The sequence below is a fragment of the Mus musculus genome, chromosome 7 (genome assembly GCF_000001635.26).
Source record: "Mus musculus strain C57BL/6J chromosome 7, GRCm38.p6 C57BL/6J".
Taxonomy (NCBI): Eukaryota; Metazoa; Chordata; class Mammalia; order Rodentia; family Muridae; genus Mus; species Mus musculus.
The window spans coordinates 25,294,307-25,316,725 of NC_000073.6; the positions used below are offsets into that span (position 1 = coordinate 25,294,307).

At 50.8% G+C, this 22,419-nt stretch overlaps 3 protein-coding genes across 11 annotated transcripts; 2 read left to right on the plus strand and 1 right to left on the minus strand.

The window, feature by feature from the left end:
• Positions 1-741: 741 nt before the first annotated feature.
• Pafah1b3 (platelet-activating factor acetylhydrolase, isoform 1b, subunit 3) lies at positions 742-3,680 on the minus strand. 3 transcript variants are annotated; one of them, XM_017322027.2, is made up of 6 exons: positions 3,234-3,522; positions 3,066-3,164; positions 2,780-2,869; positions 2,015-2,131; positions 1,815-1,937; positions 742-1,070 (listed from the first exon to the last, which is right to left on the minus strand). In XM_017322027.2, the coding sequence occupies exons 2-6, from the start codon at positions 3,144-3,146 to the stop codon at positions 783-785; spliced, it is 699 nt and encodes a 232-aa protein (XP_017177516.1). In that variant the 5' UTR covers positions 3,147-3,164; positions 3,234-3,522; the 3' UTR covers positions 742-782. The 3 variants fall into 3 exon arrangements, with proteins under 3 accessions (XP_017177516.1, NP_032802.1, NP_001344279.1); NM_008776.2 differs by lacking the exon at positions 3,234-3,522 and adding an exon at positions 3,537-3,649 and having other exon boundaries at positions 743-1,070; NM_001357350.1 differs by having other exon boundaries at positions 743-1,070; positions 3,066-3,680.
• Positions 3,681-7,052: 3,372 nt separating this feature from the next.
• Prr19 (proline rich 19) lies at positions 7,053-9,834 on the plus strand. 3 transcript variants are annotated; one of them, NM_001081294.1, is made up of 3 exons: positions 7,053-7,168; positions 8,567-9,191; positions 9,276-9,827. In NM_001081294.1, exons 2-3 carry the CDS (start codon positions 8,573-8,575, stop codon positions 9,755-9,757), a joined length of 1,101 nt encoding a protein of 366 aa, NP_001074763.1. In that variant the 5' UTR covers positions 7,053-7,168; positions 8,567-8,572; the 3' UTR covers positions 9,758-9,827. The 3 variants fall into 3 exon arrangements, with proteins under 3 accessions (NP_001074763.1, XP_017177922.1, XP_006540325.1); XM_017322433.1 differs by lacking the exon at positions 7,053-7,168 and adding an exon at positions 7,178-7,697 and having other exon boundaries at positions 9,276-9,834; XM_006540262.1 differs by lacking the exon at positions 7,053-7,168 and adding an exon at positions 7,178-7,693 and having other exon boundaries at positions 9,276-9,834.
• A 1,359-nt stretch (positions 9,835-11,193) lies between these two features.
• Positions 11,194-21,890, plus strand: Tmem145 (transmembrane protein 145). 5 transcript variants are annotated; one of them, XM_030242690.1, is made up of 16 exons: positions 11,194-11,589; positions 11,691-11,977; positions 12,783-12,857; positions 12,972-13,049; positions 13,142-13,228; positions 13,311-13,412; positions 13,515-13,599; positions 13,697-13,768; positions 13,883-13,951; positions 14,273-14,353; positions 14,457-14,535; positions 14,673-14,766; positions 15,301-15,473; positions 17,054-17,174; positions 20,393-20,599; positions 21,091-21,886. In XM_030242690.1, exons 2-16 carry the CDS (start codon positions 11,858-11,860, stop codon positions 21,337-21,339), a joined length of 1,692 nt encoding a protein of 563 aa, XP_030098550.1. In that variant the 5' UTR covers positions 11,194-11,589; positions 11,691-11,857; the 3' UTR covers positions 21,340-21,886. The 5 variants fall into 5 exon arrangements, with proteins under 5 accessions (XP_030098550.1, XP_006540177.1, XP_030098552.1 ...); XM_006540114.3 differs by having other exon boundaries at positions 11,361-11,589; positions 20,393-21,890; NM_183311.2 differs by lacking the exon at positions 11,194-11,589 and having other exon boundaries at positions 11,802-11,977; positions 21,091-21,889.
• Positions 21,891-22,419: the final 529 nt, after the last annotated feature.

Sequence of the window (22,419 nt, forward strand, 5' to 3'; positions counted from 1 at the left end):
TCCAATAGGCAGCAGCCTGATCAAGTACAGACTGAGACCTTGCACTGTGAGAAGGGCAGTTCATGGCTATTGGGCCACTGAATCAGTTTTACTCAAAACATTCAAAGGGCAGCACTTACAGGGCCAGTTCAGGACCATGGGTTCTCTTCAGTGACTGACCCCTACTAACCGCCATGTGGTCTAAGCCAGCACTGCCACCAGGGGAGGGGTCCACCTGAGACTTAACCTCCTCCCTGTTGCAAAGTTCTAGAGAGTGTAAAAAGACTCAGGATGCATGTAACATCTAAAAAATCCAGAGCACCAGGAAGTTAGCATATATCAGCTGGGACAACTTCCTGAGGGGACAGCTTGTGGGGTGAGATATTTGATACTGTTTGGATACTGTTCCAGAGATTACTGACGGACACTGATCCTAACTGGGTAATAATGGCAAACTGGTTTCAACCAGAATTTGCCCAAAGCACACTACTGAAATTCAACTGACTTCAAGAACCAAAATATCTGCCAGGAGTGGTGGCGCACTCCTTTAATCCCAGCACTTGGGAGGCAGAGGCAGGCGGATTTCTGAGTTCGAGGCCAGCCTGGTCTACAGAGTGAGTTCCAGGACAGCCAGGGCTATACAGAGAAACCCTGTCTCGAAAAACAAAGAAAAAACCCCAAAATATCTTGTAGGTACAAATAGAAACACCTTGAGTAACAACTGGTACTCAGACATGCCTAACCATAAAGCAGAAAACAGGAAGAGGAGAAGAAGCATTTAATATCAAGGGAAGGAAAGATGCTTAGGATGCTGTCTCTGGCAGAGGGATGCCTTGGCCCTGATCTTGGGCCAAGAGACGAAGAAGCAAGGAGTGCAGGGCCCGGCAGACAGGTGTGTACCCCAGGCGGCTCAGGTGTAGGTAATCATACATGTCATGGTGACTTATGGTGCCATCAGAATGCACAAACCCAGGGTCTGCATCTAAGAAGTGGGCTCGGGGGTAGCCAGCCAGTGCTGCCCGAACCAGCTCGTTTACCTGTCGGTTTTTCTCTCGAAGTGGGTTGGGGTGCTGGCCTCTCGGAAGCAGGCCCTGAGGAGGCACACCAATAGTAAGTTGTCAGATCAGCATCTCTGGACCAAACTGTCCACCTTCACCACCCCCCAACCCCCAGGAAACTGCCAGCTGTAAAACAGTTTAAGGATGTGAAACTAGGGAGGACATGCTAAGAATCTTGCAGGTGGCAGCAGCCTGTTTGCAGAGTTACTCATTAAAGACATAATGCCAGTGGGCTCTTTCAGAGGTGGAAATGTCTTAGCTAGAAGCGATAAAGCTTAATTTAATGCAGGAACACCTGGCAACTTTCTGAGATTTTTTTCAACATTCAAATTACCTTGCATTCCCTTGGGCAACAGGCGAACGGTCCCTGCCACTGTTTGTAAACAAGATCTCTATGTAGCCATGGCTGTCTTCACTATATAGACCAGGCTGGCTTTGAACCTACAGAGACCTGCCTGCCTCTGCCTCTAGAGCACTGGGATTTAAGGCGTGCACCACCATCACTAGCCCATAGCCACTCTTAAAGTGTAGAAATTTTTTACCAGACACTTTGTGGGAGACCACTGTGCCAAGGTGTCCATAACTGTGTCAAGTACAGCAGGTTTGCCACTTTTTTTTTTTTAAAAAAAACATTTAAAGGCAACGTCTTGTCATATTGCCCAGAACAACCCTTAGCTCAATTATCCTCCTGCCTCAGCCCTTCAAGTGCCAGGGTTATAGGCATGTGCCACCACAACCGCTGCCCCTTTTCCTTTGCCACTCTTCCAAGGCTCTCACCAGCACAACCACCCGTGCCTGGGGCTGCAGCTTGTTCACCAGTTGTACGATGGCTTTGATGCCACCTGTCACTTGTTCTGCTGTGTGGCTATGGTTGTTGGTGCCCACCCAGACCACCACAATCTGTGGAAAGAGTGACACAAATCAATAGTAAAGAAGCAGGCAAAAAAGCGGCTAGCCCACCACCCAGGCCTCCTTACCTTGGGCCGGATGTGCTCCAGCTCCCCGTTCTCAAGCCGCCAGAGTACATGCTGTGTGCTGTCACCACCAATGCCAAAGTTAAGTGCATGCAGAGGTGAGAAGAGCTCCCGCCAGATCTGGGGTCAAGAAATGACGTAGACACTAGCCACCACCCTCTGTCCAGGCCATTATGGACATATCATTATGGATTAGCCTTACTTTATGGACAAGGTCCGGTTAAATCTCAGCTTGACCAAATCCGGAATCATGGAACTTATTACTGCTTCACTTTAACCAAAATTCACAGAAGTTACGTTCATTTTATGAAGATCCTGTCTGCTTTAAGTATACACAGAGCTAATGGCAATACAACTGAACCTCATTGTGGGGTGGGGGGGAAAGCCATTGTAGCTAAACGTCTTAGGGACTTTATTACTGATAAAGTCTTTGCAGAATACCATTACAATCAACCTTCACTTTCTGTAAAGCTATTACAACTTCGAGTAAACCCAACAGGGGCTGTGCCCCACCTTAAACAAACAATGAAAAGCCCTCACCTGACACAATCTTGAAGGAACGCCTCAATTTAACTCGACAGAGACAAACCCAACCCGACAAACTCAGGGCACACACTTCATTCTCAGCAGACATGTACATGGGGTTCTTAGATTCCTGCTACCACGGGCATTTCTGTACCCCTTATCTTGTCTTATCAGGTTCTGGGCTTGAAGTGCCAGTGAGGGTGCATGCCTGGATGAGGAAGGAGGAAACGGGTGGACCCTCACCTCACATTGGTGCATTAGCTGAACCAAGGAGTCCCCGATAAAGACTACTTCGGGTTCCTTGTCTTTGCTGTCCGCTACAAACCGATGGTGCTGCAGAGAAAGCCAGAAAGAGTCAAAGGCACGCACGCTCCAGGCCCCGCCCCACCCCGCTGCCTCAGGCGGAACAACCCCAAACAACCCAAACCAGGCTGCCCACCTAGGTGAGGAGGAGGATGTCACGAAGCAGTTCTATAGACATACACGCCCCCCAAGCCCCTAACCCTGGGGACCACGCGCGGTCACTCACCAGAGACATCCAGCGCCCGTCACCCTGCACGTCTTGCACAGGCGTGGGCTTGCTGGCCGGGTTCTCCCCTTCCCCACTCATCCTCAGCACCGCAGCCCCCTGGGGATGAGAGTGGAGTCCGCCCGGGAAAGCTCCGCGAGGACGTGGATCCGCCACGCCCACCCCTACCTCTCGGGCCAACACAATGGACCGTCCTGCCGCGCTCGCTCGCGCGTAGGGCGAAGGCCGAGCCCAGACGCCGCCTCCTTTCGCAGACTAGAAACCGTCACGTAGGAAGGAATCCTCGCTCCCCTCCCCCGATGGAGGCCGCAAAGTGGGCTCGTCTGCCGCTTCCCGCCGGGACCCCTTGCGGCCACGGGGGCCCAACGCAGGGGGGAGGGGCAGGCGAGACCAAGCGGCACTCGTGGCAGGGGAAGAGGGGGCGCAGACAAGAGAGACACAACCCAGAGTGGACGGAAAGGGGCAGGGTACCTGTAAAGCCGACAGGGACCAGGGACAATCTAGCGCCCTCCGTCCGAGGAGGAAATCATTTGCTGCAGGGCCAGAAAACTCCGGAAGAGACCACCTACGGGGGTGTGTGTGTGTGTGTGTAACCCATTCACATAGGAGAGGGAGTGGACGAGCTCATTCCTAGATCCGCGGAGGGGGTGGCTCTTAGACACCTGGGAAGGGACGCTCCCATTTCTTACTGGTGTAGGGATTTGAAAGGAAGCTAGCCAAACTGGGCGGTGGTGGCACACGCCTTTAATCCCAGCACTGGAGGGAGCCAGAGACAGGTGGATGTACTAGTTCGAGGACAGGCTGGTCAACAGAGTTCTAGGACAGCCAAGGCTACACAGAGAAACTCCCGTCTTGAAAACAAAAACAAAAAGAAGTGAAGCTGGTGGAGGCAGCACCAGAGTGGCTTTGAGGGGACTTCCCTATTTAAAACTTTCTGTTTTCTTTTGAGATGAGATTTCACTCTGTAACTTTAGCTCTCATGGAACTTGCTATAAACAGCAGGCAGGCCTTGAATTCACAGAGATCTACCTACCTCTGACTCCTGAGTGCTAAGATTAAAGCTGTGTGCCACCAGGCCAAGCCCAACACTAAGGCTTTGTTATTGTTATTTATTATTTATTTGTTATGTATATGTATATACGTGTGTGTGTGTGTGTGTGTGTGTGTGTGTGTGTGTCTTTTTTAAGGTAGGGTTTTTAAGGTAGGGTTTTTCTGTATGACAGAGCCCTCCCTGGCTGTCCTGGACTTGCTTTGTAGACCAAGCTGGCCTGTAGAGTGGTGGTATTATAGGTATGTGCCACTAGACCCAGCTTCAACATTAGTTTTTTAGTGGTATAAAATCTCAAATGCATATCTTCATGCCTCAGAGGCACCATCAGATCTATGTGAAAGAGGTGCAGAAAGATCAGAAATTGGAGATGGCTGCAAGGCCCAGCCCAGGTCCAACTTGGCATCCGTCCTGCAGATCACCTTGCACCTCCTAGGCCTCTGTTCCTCTCTCTAGATACAAAGTTCCATCATCAACTTCAGGTGGGTGGCTCTGGACTCCAAATCCCATGTCTGTAGCCAAGGCCACTTTCTATCATCTTCTTTCTTTCCCTGGCTCAAACTAAACCCCAAATCGCAGTGTTTTCTCAGATGCCCAGGGTCTCCCTCACCCCTAAATGGCCTAGTTGTTTTCTGGCAGCCCCACCTAGCGACTGAACTTTCAAACCTATCCATTCCTTCTTGTTGGCTTGATACTAAAGTAGTGAAGAGTTTTATTTATTGTGTTCACATTCTGTCTCAATCTCTTTCCCTAATCTGGACCTGGCATGAAGTTATTACTAAACAAGTGCAGTGCTTGCAGAATGATATTAGTTACATTAATGGTCAGATCCTGGCTATCTCCATCCATGTGTTGGAGAGAGAGACTCAGACATGACTGAGAAAGGCCCGGGACTCTGAGGCTTTGTGTTTCTCTAGAACAGAACTTCTTTCCTGTGTGCTTGTTTGGAGGTACGGTCTCATGTATGAGATGACTTTAAACTCACCATCCTCCAGCCTCTACCATGGTGAACAGGGCTTCCTCAACTTTTTCTACTTGAGCCCCACTTTTGCCTGAGAAAGTTTTTGGTTTTGATTTTTTTCTTTCTAAATAGGAGGTCTTACTATGTAGCTTAGGCTACCCAGAACTCATTGTGTAGACCAGACTAGCCAAATCTACCCTAGTGATGGCAATAAAGGTGTGCTCAACCATTCCAGCCCAAGAAAGCTGTGTGTGAGTGTGTGGTTGTGTGTGAATTTGAGTGTGTGTGTGTGTGTGTGTGTGTGTGTGTTTATATCTTTGTAAGATTATATGTGCATTTGAAGGCAGGTGACTGCAGAAGTCAGAACCGGGTGTCAGATCTCCTAAAGCTGGAGTCAAAGGCAACTGTGAGCGGCCCTGTGTGGATGCAAGAACTGAACTCAGTCCCTTAACCAGGGAGCTGTCTCTCCAGATGCTAGACTGAATAGTTTTTATATTACCCTGGGCTTATGGGTGTATAATATGGGTATATTTACATCTAATATTCCCTGATACTACTATAAAGAAAAGGACTTAGAACAATTCTTTTGTGCAGATATAATTTTACCATTTATTAAAAACAAAAGCACATTTGCATACTAATAAGCTAGGTGTACTTATTTTGTTTGTTTGTTTGTTTTTTCTTTGTGTAGCCCTGGCTGTCCTAGAGTTTATTCTGTAGATCAGGCTGACCTTGAACTCACAGAGAGCCACCTGCCTCTCTCTCTCTACTGAATGCTGAGATTAAAGGAATGTGCCACCACCATCTGGCAGGATAAACTTTTTATATACAGCCAAAATCTTGGAATTCCTAATATATTGTCTCTGAACAGACTCTGAGGCAGTGGTCACTGGCATGGCGTAGCATGATGCTGTGTGCACTTCAAATGACCAAAGCTGCCATGAAATTATTTCATTTTTTGTTTGTTTGTTTGTTTGTTTGTTTTTGTTTTGTTTTTTTCTTTTGAGACAAGGTCTATGGAGTTGTCTTGCCTGTTCTGGATATAAGTCTATGTAGACCAGGCTGGTCTTGAACTCACAGAACTCCCCCTTCGGAGTGAGTGCTGGGATTAAAGGCCCTGCCACCACAAATTTTGAGATGCAAAGTTGATGAGCACCTTAGATTTATTAGTTTGATTCTGTTGTACTTTCAGAAACCTTTTACTAGTACCAACATTTTCATGGCATCCCCTCACTGTTTTATGACCCAGAGGTGGTTTCCTGAAACAGTGTATGGACACGGTTTGGGAGCTTCTAAGGACTGGGAAGCACAAAGAAAAGACACAGGTCATAACATTACTAACATTTGGACAGGGATATACACTAGGGTAGTTTAGTTTGACTTGAAAGTTTGGGGGCCACACACCTGTAATTCCAGCATTTGAGAAGTAAAGGCAAGAGAATAGTTCCAGACTATCCTGAGTGAGCTGAAGGTGTGAGGGACATGTGCAGAGAAAGGAGTTGGGGAGAGAGAAAATTCTGAAGCAAGCGAAAGAATCAAACCTCGCAAGCATTCATTCATATGTATGTTGGTTCATTCCATCCTTCTATGAACCATATCGGGGAGAGTCCTACTTCCAACTGGTTTCACAAATTAGGACATAGGCTCTGGGCAGTTACAAAGTTTTCTAAAGTCACAGGGCTCAAAAAATGCTGCTTCAGGAATGCCTCCAAAGGCCATCTTTGTGTGCATGGAACCTAGCACCTTCCACTGGGACCAGTCAAGTGGTCAGCCAGCAGCCTTAGCCAATCAGCATTGTGTAAGGCGGGCGGGCCTAGAAACCCTCGAAGCCAATCCAGTGAGGAGAGGGGCGGACTCTGGACAGGGCTGGGCGGGGCCATAACTGTCAATCTTGGTGCCTCGTGCTTCTCCCTGGGCAAGGGGCGTGGCAAGGGGAGCGCATGCGTGAGGTGTGCTTACTGGCTTAACACGCACTCACTCGAGGCCCGGAAGTGCTCGAACAGCTTCGAGGCTTGGGGGTCTCTACAGAAAAGAAGCCACCGCTCTCCACAGCCGCGTGGAGTCCAGGGCGGGGGTCCGTTAGGAGAGAAGAGGGTAAGGCACCCCTCCCCCACCCTGCCCCTCCTGGGTCCACCTCAACTGTCTGAGCTGCACCCCAGCCTTACGCCTGCCCTCAGGAGTGGCCCAGCCTCTGAAGGCTCTTGTGAATTATGTCCTCCCCGAAGCAAGCCCTTCGATGTCTCTGGGAGCCCTCTCTCCTGCCTTATGTCTTTTATTTTTAATATTTTGAGAGTAGTCTTAAAGACTCAGGCTGGCTGCAACTTCATTCTGAAGCTCCTGTTCTTCTTCCGTTCACTTCCAAAACTTTGGGATCACAGACTTTCACCACCATGCCTGCTCCTCTTTCCCACCTTCATTTACTATTACCGTTTCCTGTACCTCCCCAGCCCTGGATTTTCCACCTGTTATTTCTAGTTTCTCAGAGCTCTCCAGTTGCTTATAATCTTGTTCCCAACTTATATTTTCTGTTGTTTTGTTCTTTTTGAGTCTTTTATATTCTAAGCTGACTTCAAATTAATGATCTTCCTGCCTCAGTCATCCAAAGAGAGATGGATATAGGCAGGTACCACTCTGCCTAGTTCGTCTTCCATCTTTTTTATTTATCTTCATTTATATGTATAAAAACATGTATATACTGACCTCCAAGCATAGGAACACAGGTCCATGTAATTGTTAAGCAAGTATTCTACCACTGAACTATATCCCCAGTTTTTATATTCTTAGTGCTCAGGGTACCCATGTACAAGAACCAGACATTTTTTCTTTTCTTTTTAAGATTTACTTTAAATTGTGTGTGTGTATGTAGATGCCCACAAAAAGACAGCAGATCCCCTGGAGCTAGAGTTTGGCTATATGTGATATCTGAGATGGGTGCTGGGAACTGAGCTCAGTCCTTTGATTGAGCTGCCATGTGGGTGTTGGGAATTGAACCTTGGTTATCTGGAAGATCAGCTAGTGCTCTTTAACTGCTGAGCCATCCCTCCTGGCCTGCTGAGCCAGCTCTTTAGGCTCCCAAGACACAGACTGTTTAGAATTTTATTTCTATACAGGATCTCACTGTGTTACCTTGGCTGGCTTTTGAGTTCACGCTGTAGCCCAGGCAGGCCTCTTTAAACTTTTGATTTATCTGCTTTAGCCTTGTTGAGCAGATGGGATTAGAGGCCTGCACCACAAGGACTGGCTATTGTCTTTTAACTATTTTTCCATGTTCTTATTCTCTGTTACCTTGTCCCCAATTTCCTGACTTTTTTTTTTTCCTATGAACTACCTGAACTTCATTTTGGAGTTCTTGTGTGGCCAGGCCTTTTCCAGTGGCTGGCTGTATACTTCCCTCACTTCTTTAAATGGCATTCTCCCTTTTCCCTGCCCATCTTTTCCCTCTCAGCTACTGTCCTTGATTTATTTGCGTCTGATGACCACTCTGTCTTCTAGGATATCATGGACCCTCGGGGACCAGTCCCTCAGCCTTTCCAGCAGCTTCAGAAACCTGGCCGAATTCGCCGTCGCAAGACCAGGAGGGAGCGAAATAAGGCCCTGGTGAGCAGCCACAGGCCATTGGCCCGTCAGGATCCTCCCATATCCAGTCGGGATCCATGTGTGATCCTCCAGGATCCTGTGGCCTCTGCAGCCCCCAAGCTTGTTGTGATAACTCAAGGCAGGTTGAGCCGGGAGCACCGGGGTCTCTTCAACCATGAGGTGAAATCCCTGGATGTGGCCCGGCTGCTTAACAGAGGTGCCTTGGAATCACATACCCCTCAGCTACCAACCAAGCCCTCCTGCAGTCCAGTTGGAGTACAAGAACCAGACCTTCAGTCAAAAGGCAAGGAGAACAAGGTACCAGGAGGCTCAGGCCCAGGCCCACCAAATTCTCCAGATCTTCCTGTGTTGGGGCAATTGCTGGAGGAGTTGCAGTACCAACTCATTGTGCCACAAGCCTTTCCCAGGAGAAACCTAGTGCAGGAGTCCAGAGACACCATCATAAGAACCTTACAGGGCTGCCATGGCTGTGTGCCTGATCTTGCCCTGGTGCTCCGAGGTTGCCAGCTACCCTTGCCTGGTGAGTCCACCTCCTCCCCGTCCTTCTCTCTTTCCCCACTCTGTTGTAGTTCAAATGATCTCCGTGTTCTTTCTTCTGCACCAGAGGCCAAACCGAGGGTCCCTGAGAGACAGAGGATGGCATCTTCTTGTATGGAAGTTCCTGAGCATGCTCCACGGGAGGGGAAGCAAAGGACTCAGCAGGCAACAAAGGGGTGTGACTTTGCCATACCTCATACTTGCAACAGCACTACCCCTGCACACAGGGGCAGCCAGGTGCAACCTCCAGGTCACCAACTGCCATTCCTGTCCTCAGCATCATCACCATCTGGAGCAGCATGGGGTCCCCCAACAGCTTTTGATATGCTGAAAAGCATCTGGCTCATAGCCACACCACCCCCGCCCCCGCCCCAGCCCTGGGATGTCCGCCCACCTCAGCCCCTACCACAGCCACCATCACCCTTGTTACCCAGAACATCTGCCTTGGACTGGAGCCCCAACCCTCCTGCCCCACTGCCCAGTCTCTCCTGGGTAGTAACTCAGAGCAGTCCAGAGGCTTGGTCCTTCCCCCCAATGAGACTGTACTGAGGAGACTAAGTAGGGCTGGGGGGCAGGTATCCCGCACTCCCAGTCACCTCAATAAAACATCTTCTTTGTACTCTTGATTTTCAGTGAGTGGCTGTCTCAGGAGAGTAGCTTTCTTTCTTTTGTTTTTGTTGTTTATTTGTTTGAGACAGGGTTTCTCAGTGTAATCTTGGCTGTCCTAGAACTTGCTCTATATACCAGGCTGAGCTTGAACTCAAGAGATCCACCTGCCTCTGCCTCCCGAGTGGGAGGGCTTTCTTTAGCTCTAAACTCCAAGGCCAAGATAGATATATCACCTGTTTCCTTGTTGGAGCCCCAGGAGCCAACAGGAGAGGGTACATGTCTCTCAGTGTTTGTTTGGGGTTGTGGAGACAGGAGGATTCAGAGTTTATAGTTATCCTCTGAGCCAGCCGGAACTATGAGCCCAATAAAACCCAACAAAACAAAGTGTAACAACTCTCTACTCCCCCAACCCCCATAGAGTAAAATTTTTCATCATCCCTCTTGGTAACAACTGGTCACATGGTAAAAAGTTTACACTCAGAGTTTTCCATGCATTTATTTTTTTCTTCTCAGTTTGTATGTTTTAATTTGTTTAGAATTTTTCTTCCGTTTTTTTAATTTTCTTTCTTTCTTTCTTTCTTTTTTTTTTTTTTTTTTTTTTTTTTTGAGACAGTCTCCCTATGGTATAGACCAGACTGGCTTGGAATTTGGAGCAATCCACCAGTCTGTTTCCCAAGTACTGGGGTTAATTGCATGTACCATGTCTTACTCCAGGAATTTCATTTATTTGCTATTTTGGGAATGTGATTCAGGACCTTACACATAAGCTAGGCAAACATATTACCACTGAGCTACATCTCCAGCCAGAAAGCTTTTTGTTCATACTTTCCTTTTCCTTCTCTTTTCTTTTTTCTTTTTCTTTCTTTTTTCTTTCTTTCTTTCTTTCTTTCTTTCTTTCTTTCTTTCTTTCTTTCTTTCTTTCTTTTTTTTTTTTAAGACAGAGTTTCTCTGTGCAGCCCTGGCTGTCCTGGAACTCACTCTGTAGACCAGGCTGGCCTCAAACTCAGAAATCCGCCTGCCTCTGCCTCACATGTGCTGGGATTAAAGGCGTGCGCCACCACTGCCTGGCTTTTTTTTTTTTCCCCCATTTTTAAAACAGATTCTCACTTATGTGGTCCTGACTGTTCTGGAATTTAATGCAGAGACCAGTCTGGCCTTGAATTCACAAAGAATTGCCTGTCCCCCTACCCCGCAGATGTGTCTAGCCAGAAAGCTTTTGAAATGGCATTTTGAGCAGCAGTGAATGAATTTTCTGCAGTGGAGGGTGAAGGATAAAGCTAGGAATATTTGTTGGAGTCTGATGCTGGAAGACCTTCCCAGGACTCTCAGTTGCCCTATGGGAAATGACAGAATTAATAGCAGCATGGGTGGGGGTGGGGGGCATCAAACTACACTAAGGGATAAGAGGCCCAGTGATTTGTCCTAGGTCTTCTGGTAGGGACATGACAAAGCCAGCCCTGGCAGCTAGAGCACTGGCTCCTCCATATCTCACCTTTGTCTCAAGCAGCTGGGGTTCACACCCTAGGGGTGGGGCAGGCAGTCAGGAGTGATTGTTTTGTTAGAAGGTTTTACTGTGTGTGTGTATGTGTGTGTCCCAGAACAATGTCTCATCTTCTGTGTGTCTATGGGCACAAGGTTTGCCAAATCTAGAGAATGGGTAATAATAGAATAATTTGGGGTCAAAACTGGGGATCAGTGGTCAGGACAGAGCTCGGTTTTCTCGGTTAAATCCTGGAGTCTGCAGTCCAAAGAAGACCCTTGCTTGCGGGAATGTGAGTTCAGTTTAGGACACACGCATCCTGAGGTTTCTTTGAGACGCCTGTAGAAGAGGATCACAGCTGGGGTGAGGTGACAAGAGAATGTTCTCTCTCAGGTGGGAAGAGTAGGAGACAGTTTAGTCCATCCCGGAGGAGGGGGCGGAGACCGCTGCGTCCAGCGGCCCCTTTAATCGGGGGCGCGCGCTGGCCAGCCCGCGCGCTCTCGCCTCCGTCACCGGGCCGGAGCGGGAGCCGGAGCCGAGCCGAGGCCAGAGCGGGAGGAATGGAGCCCTCCCGCGCGCCCGTGCTGCGCCGCCTGCTGCCGCCGCTACTGCTCTTGCTGCTGCCACTGTACCCCCGCACCCGGGCCAAGTACGTGCGGGGCAACCTCAGCTCCAAAGAGGTGAGCACACCGAGCCATCTCCTAGCGTTCCCTGGCCCGCGGGACCCAAGAGGGGATGATGCCGCCCCGCCCCCTGCGCCCCTCCCGGGCCGGGGCGTGAGGAATGGGGGCCCGGACCAGGGAGAAGGCTGTGGGTTGGGGGTTGCATGGTGGCTGTCGAGGCCAGCCTGGGTGGGGAGGGTCGGTAGGCAGAGTCAGAGTTACGGGGAACAGAGCTGCACCATGGTGGTGCTGAAGGGACAGCACCCCTCACTCCACCAAGTGGAGGTTGCCTGGCCTGCTCAGGACCAGCAAGGAAGGTTTGGGAGATTGCCCAGGATGTCATGATGGCATGGTTTGTGGGACCACCTTGGGGCTGCTCTCTCTCTCTCTCTCTCTCTCTCTCTCTCTCTCTCTCTCTCTCTCTCTCTCTCTCTCTCTCTCTCTCTCTCTCTCTCTCTCAGCATGTGTGTGCATGTGTGTGTGTAACTGGGGGAATGCAGCTGAGAAAGAGTCCAGGACAGATGGTGGTGGGGATGTGCACCTGGCCATCCCTGGTCTTTTTCAGTGTGTCTGGAAGATGGGGAGGAGGAGGACGGGGGTGGGGGGGAAAGAAACTTGAGGGACATCTGAGGGAGAAAACCAGGGCAGCAGAAAATCGGACACACAGCAAAAGGATCTGGAAAGAATTCTGGAGGTGACTTAGCTGCTTTGTGGTGTTTGGGAAGCTAAGTGGCTTTGGGTAGAGAAGAAAAGTTGAGGGTCTGTGGGTAGGGTCAAGCTGAGTTCTTGAAGGACTCAGATCTCACTGGATTCTTTTTGCCAGGATTGGGTGTTCCTGACAAGATTTTGTTTCCTTTCGGATTATGGACGACTGGACTTCCGATTCCGATACCCCGAGGTGAGTCTCCCTAGCCACTCTCCTTAGCTGAGGCTGGACACTCCCTTGGCCCTCCTTGGCAAAAGCTCTCCAACTGCTATAAACACCCCAACCGCCAAATCTCTGGGTCTTCAGGCTAAGTGCTGTCAGAACATCCTCCTCTACTTTGACGACCCATCCCAGTGGCCAGCGGTGTACAAGGCAAGGGACAAGGTGAGAGCTGTGAAGAGTGGGTATGTGAGGGGTGTCCAGGGACAGAAGGCCACAGCCATTCAGAGGGTGACCATGCCTCTGCCTTGCCCTAGGACTGTTTGGCCAAGGAGTCGGTGATCAGGCCAGAGAACAACCAGGTCATCAATCTCACCACTCAGTACGCCTGGTCGGGCTGTCAGGTGCGAGGCAGTGCAGAGGTGCTAAAGGTCTAGGGCCTGGTGGCATTGCAGATGAGACTTCAGCCTTTTGGCTTCTCCCCAGGTGGTGTCAGAGGAGGGAACTCGCTACCTGAGCTGCTCCAGTGGCCGCAGCTTCCGTTCTGTGCGTGAAAGATGGTGGTATATCGCACTCAGCAAGTGTGGGGTAAGGGCCTGGGGCAGCTGCCTGGCCTTTCTCCTCTTTCCCTTCCTGTTGACTTCCTCCTACCTGCCCAGAGCCCCACTTAGGCCTCCCCACTCCCCACAGGGAGACGGGCTGCAGTTGGAGTATGAGATGGTCCTTACCAACGGCAAGTCTTTCTGGACACGGCACTTCTCAGCTGATGAATTTGGTGAGCAGATCTGGGAGGAACAGTGCAGGATGGAAGCCCCAGCAGGCAGAGATGCCCACTCCAAAAACCTTTTCCCACCTCTTCCGTTGAATCCTAGGGATTTTGGAGACAGATGTGACCTTTCTCCTCATCTTCACCCTTATCTTTGTCCTCTCTTGTTACTTTGGATGTGAGTACAGCACATTCGGGGGGAGAGGTGGGACAAGTGGGAGAGCTGAGATATGGAAATGCCCCCCCCGACACACACACACACCTGGGTAAAGCTTTCCCATCTCCTCCTTAGATTTGCTGAAAGGCCGTCAGTTACTCCACACAACTTATAAAATGTTCATGGCTGCAGCAGGAGTGGAGGGTAAGGTTTTGAGTATCCCAGATTTTGAGTTCTCTCAGAAGAGGGCCTTGGGCTCCTGAGACCAGGATCTGAGGGTGGAGGGCTGGGCATGGATCTGAGGGAGGAGGACTTATATCTATACTCCCCGGTCTGGGGAAAGGGATGTGGCCTGATGGATCTGAGGGAGGAGAGGCTGGGGCTATGGCCTCCAGAGTTTTCTAGCAGGTTATCCTAGCAGATATTCTGGGCTTCTTTCTGATGGGGGTGGCAGAGGGTTTGCTAGACGACAGTGGTGTCCCAAAGCTGGTTTCTGTCTTTCCTTGGTCTCTCAATCCCTCCTAGTCCTGAGCCTCCTGTTTTTCTGCATCTACTGGGGCCAGTATGCCACAGATGGCATTGGCAATGGCAGCGTGAAGATCTTGGGTGAGAATAGATGAACCATAGAAGGTAGAAGCCCCCCCTCCCCGCCACCCCGGGGCCGGGTGATCGGAGCCTGTGCCTGAACCATCTTCTCCTCTCTTCCCAGCCAAGCTGCTCTTCTCCTCCAGTTTCCTCATCTTCCTGCTCACACTCATCCTCCTCGGGAAGGGATTCACGGTGACACGGTGCCCGGGCAGGGACTGCGCATTGGGGTGGCTGGGCTGGGGAGTAGGGCAGGGAGGTGGAGGTGGGGGGTGTGGCAGCTCCCTCCTCCCTGACAGCATCCACCCTGCTGTCTCCTCCCCTACGGCCTGCTTGCCAGAGGCCGCATCAGCCACTCAGGCTCCGTGAAGTTGTCTGTGTACATGACCCTGTACACCCTCACCCACGTGGTGTTGCTCATCTACGAGGCAGAAGTGAGTGTCCAAAGCTCCTGCCAGCCCTTCTCCTTCCTGCCCCATCTACTGGCCCTCCCCACAGAGCATCCTCTTTCCCATCCCGAGTTTCTGCCTTCCCATTTGTCTTTCAGTGACTCCTCCTTGTTTCTCACTGTCCCCATGTCCAAGAGTCAGAGATGTAGTTCTGTTTAAGCCCGCCCCCCTTCCTAGATGGTCACTCCCACCCTTACTCTGGGCTTGTTTCTGCCTGCGATGAGTTAGGAGGACCTTGGCCTTATTGTGGGCACTTTTGGAGGCTTTCCACCTCTTGTATGGGACTATAGTAGGGCCTCTCACTGTGTCACCCAAGGTGTGAGTGATAGCATTTAGTCCCACAGTGGGCACACAGTAGTCGTCGTAGGCTCCTTGCATACCTGTATGTAATTCTAGCCCCATCCCTAGCGGTCCCACTACTTCTGGCCTAACCCTTTCCTCTGTTCCAGCCCGGGTGCCCAAGGGTGGGATCCAGGGTCAGAGGCCAGAGCGATGACCACCCTTGTTTTGTGGGTCCAGTTCTTTGACCCAGGCCAGGTACTATACACATACGAGTCTCCGGCTGGTTATGGGCTCATCGGGCTGCAGGTGGCTGCCTATGTGTGGTTCTGCTATGCTGTGCTGGTCTCCCTTCGGCACTATCCAGAGAAGCAGCCCTTTTATGTGCCCTTCTTTGCTGCCTATACTCTCTGGTGAGACATGGTGGGGGGTCCCAACCTACCTTACCCCTCAAACTAGATCAATCATAGGAAGGAAAATGAGCTTTTAAAACAAGTGGGTGTTAACCTGAAATTACCCTCTCAGAGTAAAAAGTGGAAAAAGTGCCAGAATTTGGGAGGCTAACTAGTGAGGATTGCCAGCTCTTGCTACGTAGTCAGCGTCTCAAAACAAAAACAACAACAAAAGCAAAATCCAAAGAAACTGTTAAAGGCTTTCACGGAGCTAGGCAAGGTGGCTCATGTCTGTATCATAGTATTCTGGAGCCAGAGACAGGAGGATCAAGAATTCAAGGGCCAGCCAGGCGTGGTAGCACACGCCTTTAATCCTAGCACTCGGGAAGCAGAGGCAGGCGGATTTCTGAGTTCGAGGTCAGCCTGGTCTACAGAGTGACCAGGACAGCCAGGGCTACACAGAGAAACCCTGTCTTGAAAAACTTTAAAAAAAAAAAAAAAAAAAAAAAAGAATTCAAGGGCCAGCCCGAGCTACATGAGAACCCTGTCTCGAAAACCAAACCGAACCAAATCAGAAGTATTTACAGCAAATTTGTCATATTGCTTCATAGGATAGGGTCTTTACTAGGATCACCTTCAGAGGTTATCTTGAAGGGCATGAGATGGGAAGGGCAGACAGTGATGGCACACACCTTTAATCCCAGCACTTGGGATGCAGAGGCAGGCGGATTTCTGAGTTCGAGGCCAGCCTGGTCTACAGAGTGAGTTCCAGGACAGCCAGGGCTACACAGAGAAACCCTGTCTCGGAAAAATCCTTCAAACCAACCAACCAACCAACCAGAAAAAGCTCAGTTATTGCTCAACGATGCTCATGTAAAGTGGGCAGATTCTGAGCCAGACTGTAGGGGGGGGGTGTAGATTCCAGATCTGACTGCGGGGGGATGGGGGTGTAGATTCCAGATCTGACTGCGGGGGGGGGGGTAGATTCCAGATCTGACTGCCGGTGGGGGGGGGGTAGATTCCAGATCTGACTGCGGGGGGAGGGGGGGTAGATTCCAGATCTGACTGCGGGGGAGGGGGGGTAGATTCCAGATCTGACTGCCGGGGGGGGGGGGTGTAGATTCCAGATCTGACTGCGGGGGGAGGGGGGGGGTAGATTCCAGATCTGAAGCTTCCAAACTGTACGGCCTCAGAGCAACCCTCTGCTTCGTCACTGTTATAGGAATGGAAACTGTATTTGTTTCCTGAGCTCAGTGTGAGAGCTGAATGAGCTCATAGATGTAAAATGCTCTGGAAACATCCAGTCAAGTCCTTGTTCTTCATTAATCTGACCCTGGGATATCTCTTGAGGTCCGTGAGGTTAATAAGTTGCCAGGGTTGGGGTGATGTGGAGCAGAGTTAAATTCAGCCCAGTCTTTGTTCACTGGAATCTCCCAGGCCAGTGGGGTTTGGGTCCTCTTTCAACATCTGGCTTTCAAAGGCTAACCATGCCCATGGCGCAGTTTGGGATCTGCTTGTGGCCTGTGAGTGACAGCAGGGAGGTGGGCACGTGGGACAGGGTGGAGAGCAGAGGTGGCAACCCATTCTAAACCTCCCCGCAGGTTCTTCGCTGTCCCCGTCATGGCTCTGATCGCCAATTTTGGGATCCCAAAGTGGGCCCGAGAGAAGATAGTCAACGGTATCCAGCTGGGGATCCACCTCTATGCCCATGGCGTGTTTCTGGTGAGAACGGGAATTCCAGAGGATGCACGAGCCTCCTGCCTGCTATGTGCTTGAATGTGTTGCCCTCTTTAGAGCTCCTGACCTACTACTCTTTTGTTTATATTTATTTTTGAGATGGGCTTTCTGTGCAGTCCCATCTGACTTGCAATTTGTGGCATCCCGCCTCAGTTTCTTGAATGCTGAGACTGCGGGCTCATGACACCGCACTCAGTTCCCATCTTCCTTGCATCTACTCTGTGGTCACTGGAAGACACTGTCTGGAAGCCTGCTAGGTACTCTACCATATCCCCCAGAGCTCTCCTTCTCTGTCACTTCTCTTGACCTTGTCTCCTGGCCTCTTCACACAAGCCCCTCTTTCTTTGTACCCCTCCCTCACGTGCTTTCTTGACTCTGTGTCCCCAGGCTCTCACGTTTCTGTTTGCACTATCACTACCCACCCAAAGCCCTTGGTCACCCTTTCTCCCCATTCTCCCATCGAGAGCTATTGCTCAAGCATCAGTTAAATGGGACAGACTGGGGCTCTTGGGATCCTAGCTTTGAATGGCATTTATACCACACCTAGGCTCGAGGAAGATCTTAGCTCTTATCTATTAATTTTGTTTTAGCTGTCATTTGTCCTGGCTCACATCCTATCCTTTTTTCCTGGTGACAGTCCTCATATACACCGACTTTGCAGTTTGTGCGTATATGTGTGTGTGGAGGGAATTTTTTTTTTTTTAACACAAGTACTCACTAGGTTCCCCTGGCTTACCTAGAACTCACTACATAGACCAGGCTGGCCTAGAACTCACAGAGATTTGCCTCCTCCTGACTACTGAGTGCTGGGAATCAAAGGTTTATGCCACCACACCCAGTTGCAGATTTGTTTTTTAAGACAGTCTCACTGTGTCGATCAACCTGGCCTCAATTTTACCATATTTCCCCTGCCTAGTCTTTTGAGTAATATATTTGGGGCTAGAGATGTGCATCATTGCACCTGGCTCACAATGTTAATGCTACATCCATCAGCTATCCCCTGAACACCTGTTTCCGACCCCGCTTGCTTCTTTTTTCTTTCTTTCCTTTCTTCTTCCTTCCCTTCTTTCCTTCCTTCCTTCCTTTCTTTCCCCACTCCTCTTCTCCAATCCCTATCCCCTTCTTGAGACAGAATCTTGCTATACAGCCCTGACTGCCCTTGATATCACAGCAATCTTCCTGTCTCTGCCTTCCAAGTTCTGGGATTCACTAGCACAGCAGTCTTTAGCCGATTCTTGCTAGAAATATCCATACACATTTTACCCTCTGGGTTCCTTGCCCAAATTGCCAGGCAGTCCAGGAGTCATTGTAAATGCTATACAGAGAGTAGATGTGGAATCTCCAGGGATCCATGGTCTTTGGTGGCAGACCATGCACTTGGAATCCTGCTATTCTCTGGCAGATAGTCAGGGCTCACATGGGGGGTGGCACACAAAAGGAAATAGGTATAGTTAAATTTGGCATGAGGCAGGAGGATCAGGAGTTCAAGTCATCCTCCCACAGAAATATTGCAAGAAAAATTATACAGAAAAATATAATTTTGGGCAACATGAGACCTTGAGAGAGAGAGAGAGAGAGAGAGAGAGAGAGAGAGAGAACAAAAGTAAGTATCATTGACGATTTTAGCTTTTTAACCCTGGGGACCCATAGTCTGCAGCATGCCCAGCCCCCAGGGAAGGGACCAGGTCTGCCATCTTCCACCTCAGGACCTAGCTTAAGTGTAGACTTTACCCATCTTCCTTGGGTGGTGTATCTAGAAGCTCAGCAAGAAGTCAGAAGGGGATAGACAGGAAAGAAACACCGAGAACCCACCGTGCATGAGGCTCTGTAGCAGTGGCTTTCATTTCCACCCTCTCATCTTTCCAGATAGGCACCTTAATCCTTTTTGGCTGGTGAGGCTCAGGTTGTTTAATCAACGTGCCCCAGATCCAGCACTTAGTGAGGGATGGAGCCAAGAGCTGCACCGCCAGCTCAGAGCTCAGAATGCGAGACAAGTGTCCTTGCTGCTTTCTTTCACCTTCACTCAGCTTCTTTCTGAAGCATGCCAAACTGAGCGAGCAAGCCAGCAGCGAGCTCACTGCATCCAGCACAGCCTCAGTGAGGTCGAGGTCGTGTTGAGCTACTGGATGGAGTATGGTGGCAGAATGGGATCTAGAAACATCCATCACCTATATTCTGGAAATGTTCAACCAGTATTTATTAACAGCTAGGCATTACAAAAGATTCAGCTTGGGACTTAACAGGGAATAGAAAAGTCAAGTTCTGCCTGATGGTGGTGGCGCAAGCCTTTAATCCCAGGGGGGAGAGGCAGGTGGATCTCTGAATTTGAGGCCAGGCTGGGTTACAGAGTGAGTTCCAGGACAGCCAGGGCTGTAACACTGTCTTGAAAAGTCAAAACCAAACCGAATGCAACCAAACCAAAAAAGTAGTCAAGTTTTAACTCTGGTGGTAAATGCTTATAATCCAAGCACTTGATGCCCAAGGCTCGAGGATGCTGCACAGACTGAAAAGAGGAGAAAAAGTTGAGTTCCTCCCTTTAAGGAGTTGACATTCTAGAGAGCCTACTAACGGGTGTTTAGCTGAACTGTGTGTTTATGGACACATTCTAAGGTTGTATGTGTGGTGCTGAACATCTTCAGTCTAGCACTAGGAAGGTGAAGGGGGGAAATCAGGAGTCTGGGAGGAGGTCAGGAGTTCAAGGTCATTCTTAGCCACATAGCAAGTTTGAGAACAGCCTGGACTACATAGACCGTCTCAAAAAGAAAACAAAGCAAAACAGGAAAGAGCAGTAAAACACTTCTACTCTTTAATCTGTGCTCTCCAAGCCTAATGAGCTTAGGTAAGGCAGTGTGTAACTGAGAAACAACTTAACATTTAATTTTGATTCAATTTAAGCCATATGTGGCTAGTGGCTCTCATACTGGGCAGCACAGGACACTGCCCATAACCAATTAATTATGACATCCAGTAGTCAGGATTGTGATATTGGAAACACCACTAAGCATAGTAATTAGAAGAGGTGTGTTGAGGGAAAAGGTCAGAATGCCGGAAGATACCCTAGGCCTGGTGTCCAAGGCAGTCTGAATGGTTCAAAGGCAATGTAGAGAGGCCAAGTGGAGGGGAATCATCTAAGTCCTTACATTTTATAGGGACAGTCTGGGGCCTGGACACTGCTTCTCTAACCTGTGCCTGACTTTTCTCAGATCATGACCCGCCCATCGGCGGCCAACAAGAACTTTCCGTACCACGTGCGAACTTCACAGATCGCCTCCGCTGGGGTCCCTGGACCTGGAGGGAGCCAATCAGCAGATAAAGCCTTCCCGCAGCACGTCTATGGAAACGTGACGTTCATCAGCGACTCGGTGCCCAACTTCACGGAGCTCTTCTCCATCCCCCCGCCAACCTCCTCTGTAAGCTCCGCAGCCCCGGCGCCCGAGGAGCTGCTGGCGCCGCCCCTGGAGTACCTGACCCCGCTCCCCGCCCCGCCGCCACCCCCTGCTCATTGGCGTCTGAGCCCACCCCTGGCCTTCCGTACTCCCCATGCCCCGACGCCCCGCCTCGACCGTCCCCCGGCGCCCGCGCCCACCCTGCCAGACTGGGTCCTGGCGCTGTTGCGCACGCCCCCGAGGACACCCCGCGCTGTGCCCCCGCCGCCTGCCTTCCGAGGCTGGTCCCCATCTCCCCCACCGCCTCCAGAGTTTGCCCGGCGCACCCCAACTCCACCCCTTGAATACCTGGCCCCACTGCCCAGGCGCCCAGCCACCCACTCCTTCCCTGATTGACAAGTGCGTCCATATTTGGGGTGGTGGGAGTCCTCTAGGGGGAGGGGGACGGGCCTTCGGGGCCGCTTTTGCTCCCCCGAGGGTTCTGGGCAGCCTCTGACCCTGACCCCCCATCCCAGGCCGGGAAGCAGGTGGAGGAGACAGCGGTGGCGGCGGCGGTGGCCCCGAGGGGCCGTGTGGTGACCATGGCCGAACCCGGCGCAGCCTCCCCGCCCCCACCCGCTCGGTTCTCCAAGGCGGTCGACTCGGGCTGGGATGGCCCGACGCCGTCCTACCAGCCGCTTGTGCCCCAGACGGCGGCGCCGCACACCGGCTTCACCGAATACTTCAGCATGCACACAGCCGGGGGCCCTGCACCCCCGGTCTGAGCATCCCTTCCCCGCCTCTGCCCCACGGGCGGCGCACCGGGCCCCGGCTGGGCTCCGGAACCCCGTTTCTCTCCCGGCCCAAGGGCTCGGCCATGCCAGGCATCCCGCGCCCCTCCCACACCCCGCGCCCACTTTGGATGCGCTGCGTCCCGCCCCTTTCCCTCTTGTGCCAAACGGTCCCGCGGGAGCCGTTCTCCGCGTCCCCTCCCTCAGCCCCTGCCCCGAATGGCTCCGGAATCTGGACTCCCGCTGTTCCGTGATCTCCGCCCCCCTGACCCCCTTCGAGACCTCTGACCCTGCTGGACTCCGGAACACCCGTGACGACCGCCTGGACCCTGCCCGACCCTCCAGGACCCTGCGACCCTCGAGCCACTGTTTAGAGACGGATATTGTGAAGTTGGTCTCTACTTTGAAACCCTCCTTGGGGTTTGTGACCTCGGACCTGTGCTTTGTCCGTCCATCTGAATGCCAAGGACCATCACATGGTCTGTGGCAGAAAGACGTTTTCTCTTCTTGCCAAAATAAAGAGGATTCGTTGAGTTTTTAATCTATAACATGGTTTCTTTTCCATCTTAGCTGAAAAAAGGAAAAGACGTGTTTCCTGAATGTATGTCAGCGTACTATGCGCGCACATTGTGTAGGAGAAGGCCACAAGAAGGCGTTGGATTTCCACTATATGGGTTCTGGGAATCGAACCAGGGTCTTCTGCAAGGGCAACATGCTCTGAACCACTAAGTCGCCTCTCCAGCTTCTTTTATGTATTGATGGTGCTTTAAGTCATACGGGTCTCACTGTATCCATCTAGGAAATGCTATTTTGGTCTGGAGTCCCTTGCCTTCATAACTTGATATTCATGTTGATCCTGAATGTAGAGCACAGAAAATAACCATCTAGCACAGCTTTTTACCGCTCCTTTATGTTGCCTTTCCTTTCGCTAGCAGAGATAGAGGCGCCCTCCAGTGGCAAAGGCTTTGCTCAGCCAATGACTAGCACAAAACGCGATTTTGGGTTACACTCTTAGCAATACGCATGCGTAATTCTCTGAGCTGAATTCCTATTCTCGCTGCGCAAGCGACTGGG

Excerpts from the sequence above, each read along its gene's own strand:
- Tmem145 (XM_006540114.3), top strand. The coding sequence starts at position 11,858 with ATGGAGCCCTCCCGCGCGCCCGTGCTGCGCCGCCTGCTGCCGCCGCTA. Across the intron at positions 13,050-13,141 it reads TGTACAAGGCAAGGGACAAG|GACTGTTTGGCCAAGGAGTC; the intron begins GTGAGAGCTGTG and ends GCCTTGCCCTAG. Across the intron at positions 14,536-14,672 it reads AAGGGATTCACGGTGACACG|AGGCCGCATCAGCCACTCAG; the intron begins GTGCCCGGGCAG and ends CCTGCTTGCCAG.
- Prr19 (NM_001081294.1), top strand. The coding sequence starts at position 8,573 with ATGGACCCTCGGGGACCAGTCCCTCAGCCTTTCCAGCAGCTTCAGAAA. Across the intron at positions 9,192-9,275 it reads TTGCCAGCTACCCTTGCCTG|AGGCCAAACCGAGGGTCCCT; the intron begins GTGAGTCCACCT and ends CTTCTGCACCAG.
- Pafah1b3 (XM_017322027.2), bottom strand. The coding sequence starts at position 3,146 with ATGAGTGGGGAAGGGGAGAACCCGGCCAGCAAGCCCACGCCTGTGCAA. Across the intron at positions 1,938-2,014 it reads TGGAGCACATCCGGCCCAAG|ATTGTGGTGGTCTGGGTGGG; the intron begins GTAAGGAGGCCT and ends CTCTTTCCACAG. Across the intron at positions 1,071-1,814 it reads AGGCACGGGTGGTTGTGCTG|GGCCTGCTTCCGAGAGGCCA; the intron begins GTGAGAGCCTTG and ends GTGCCTCCTCAG.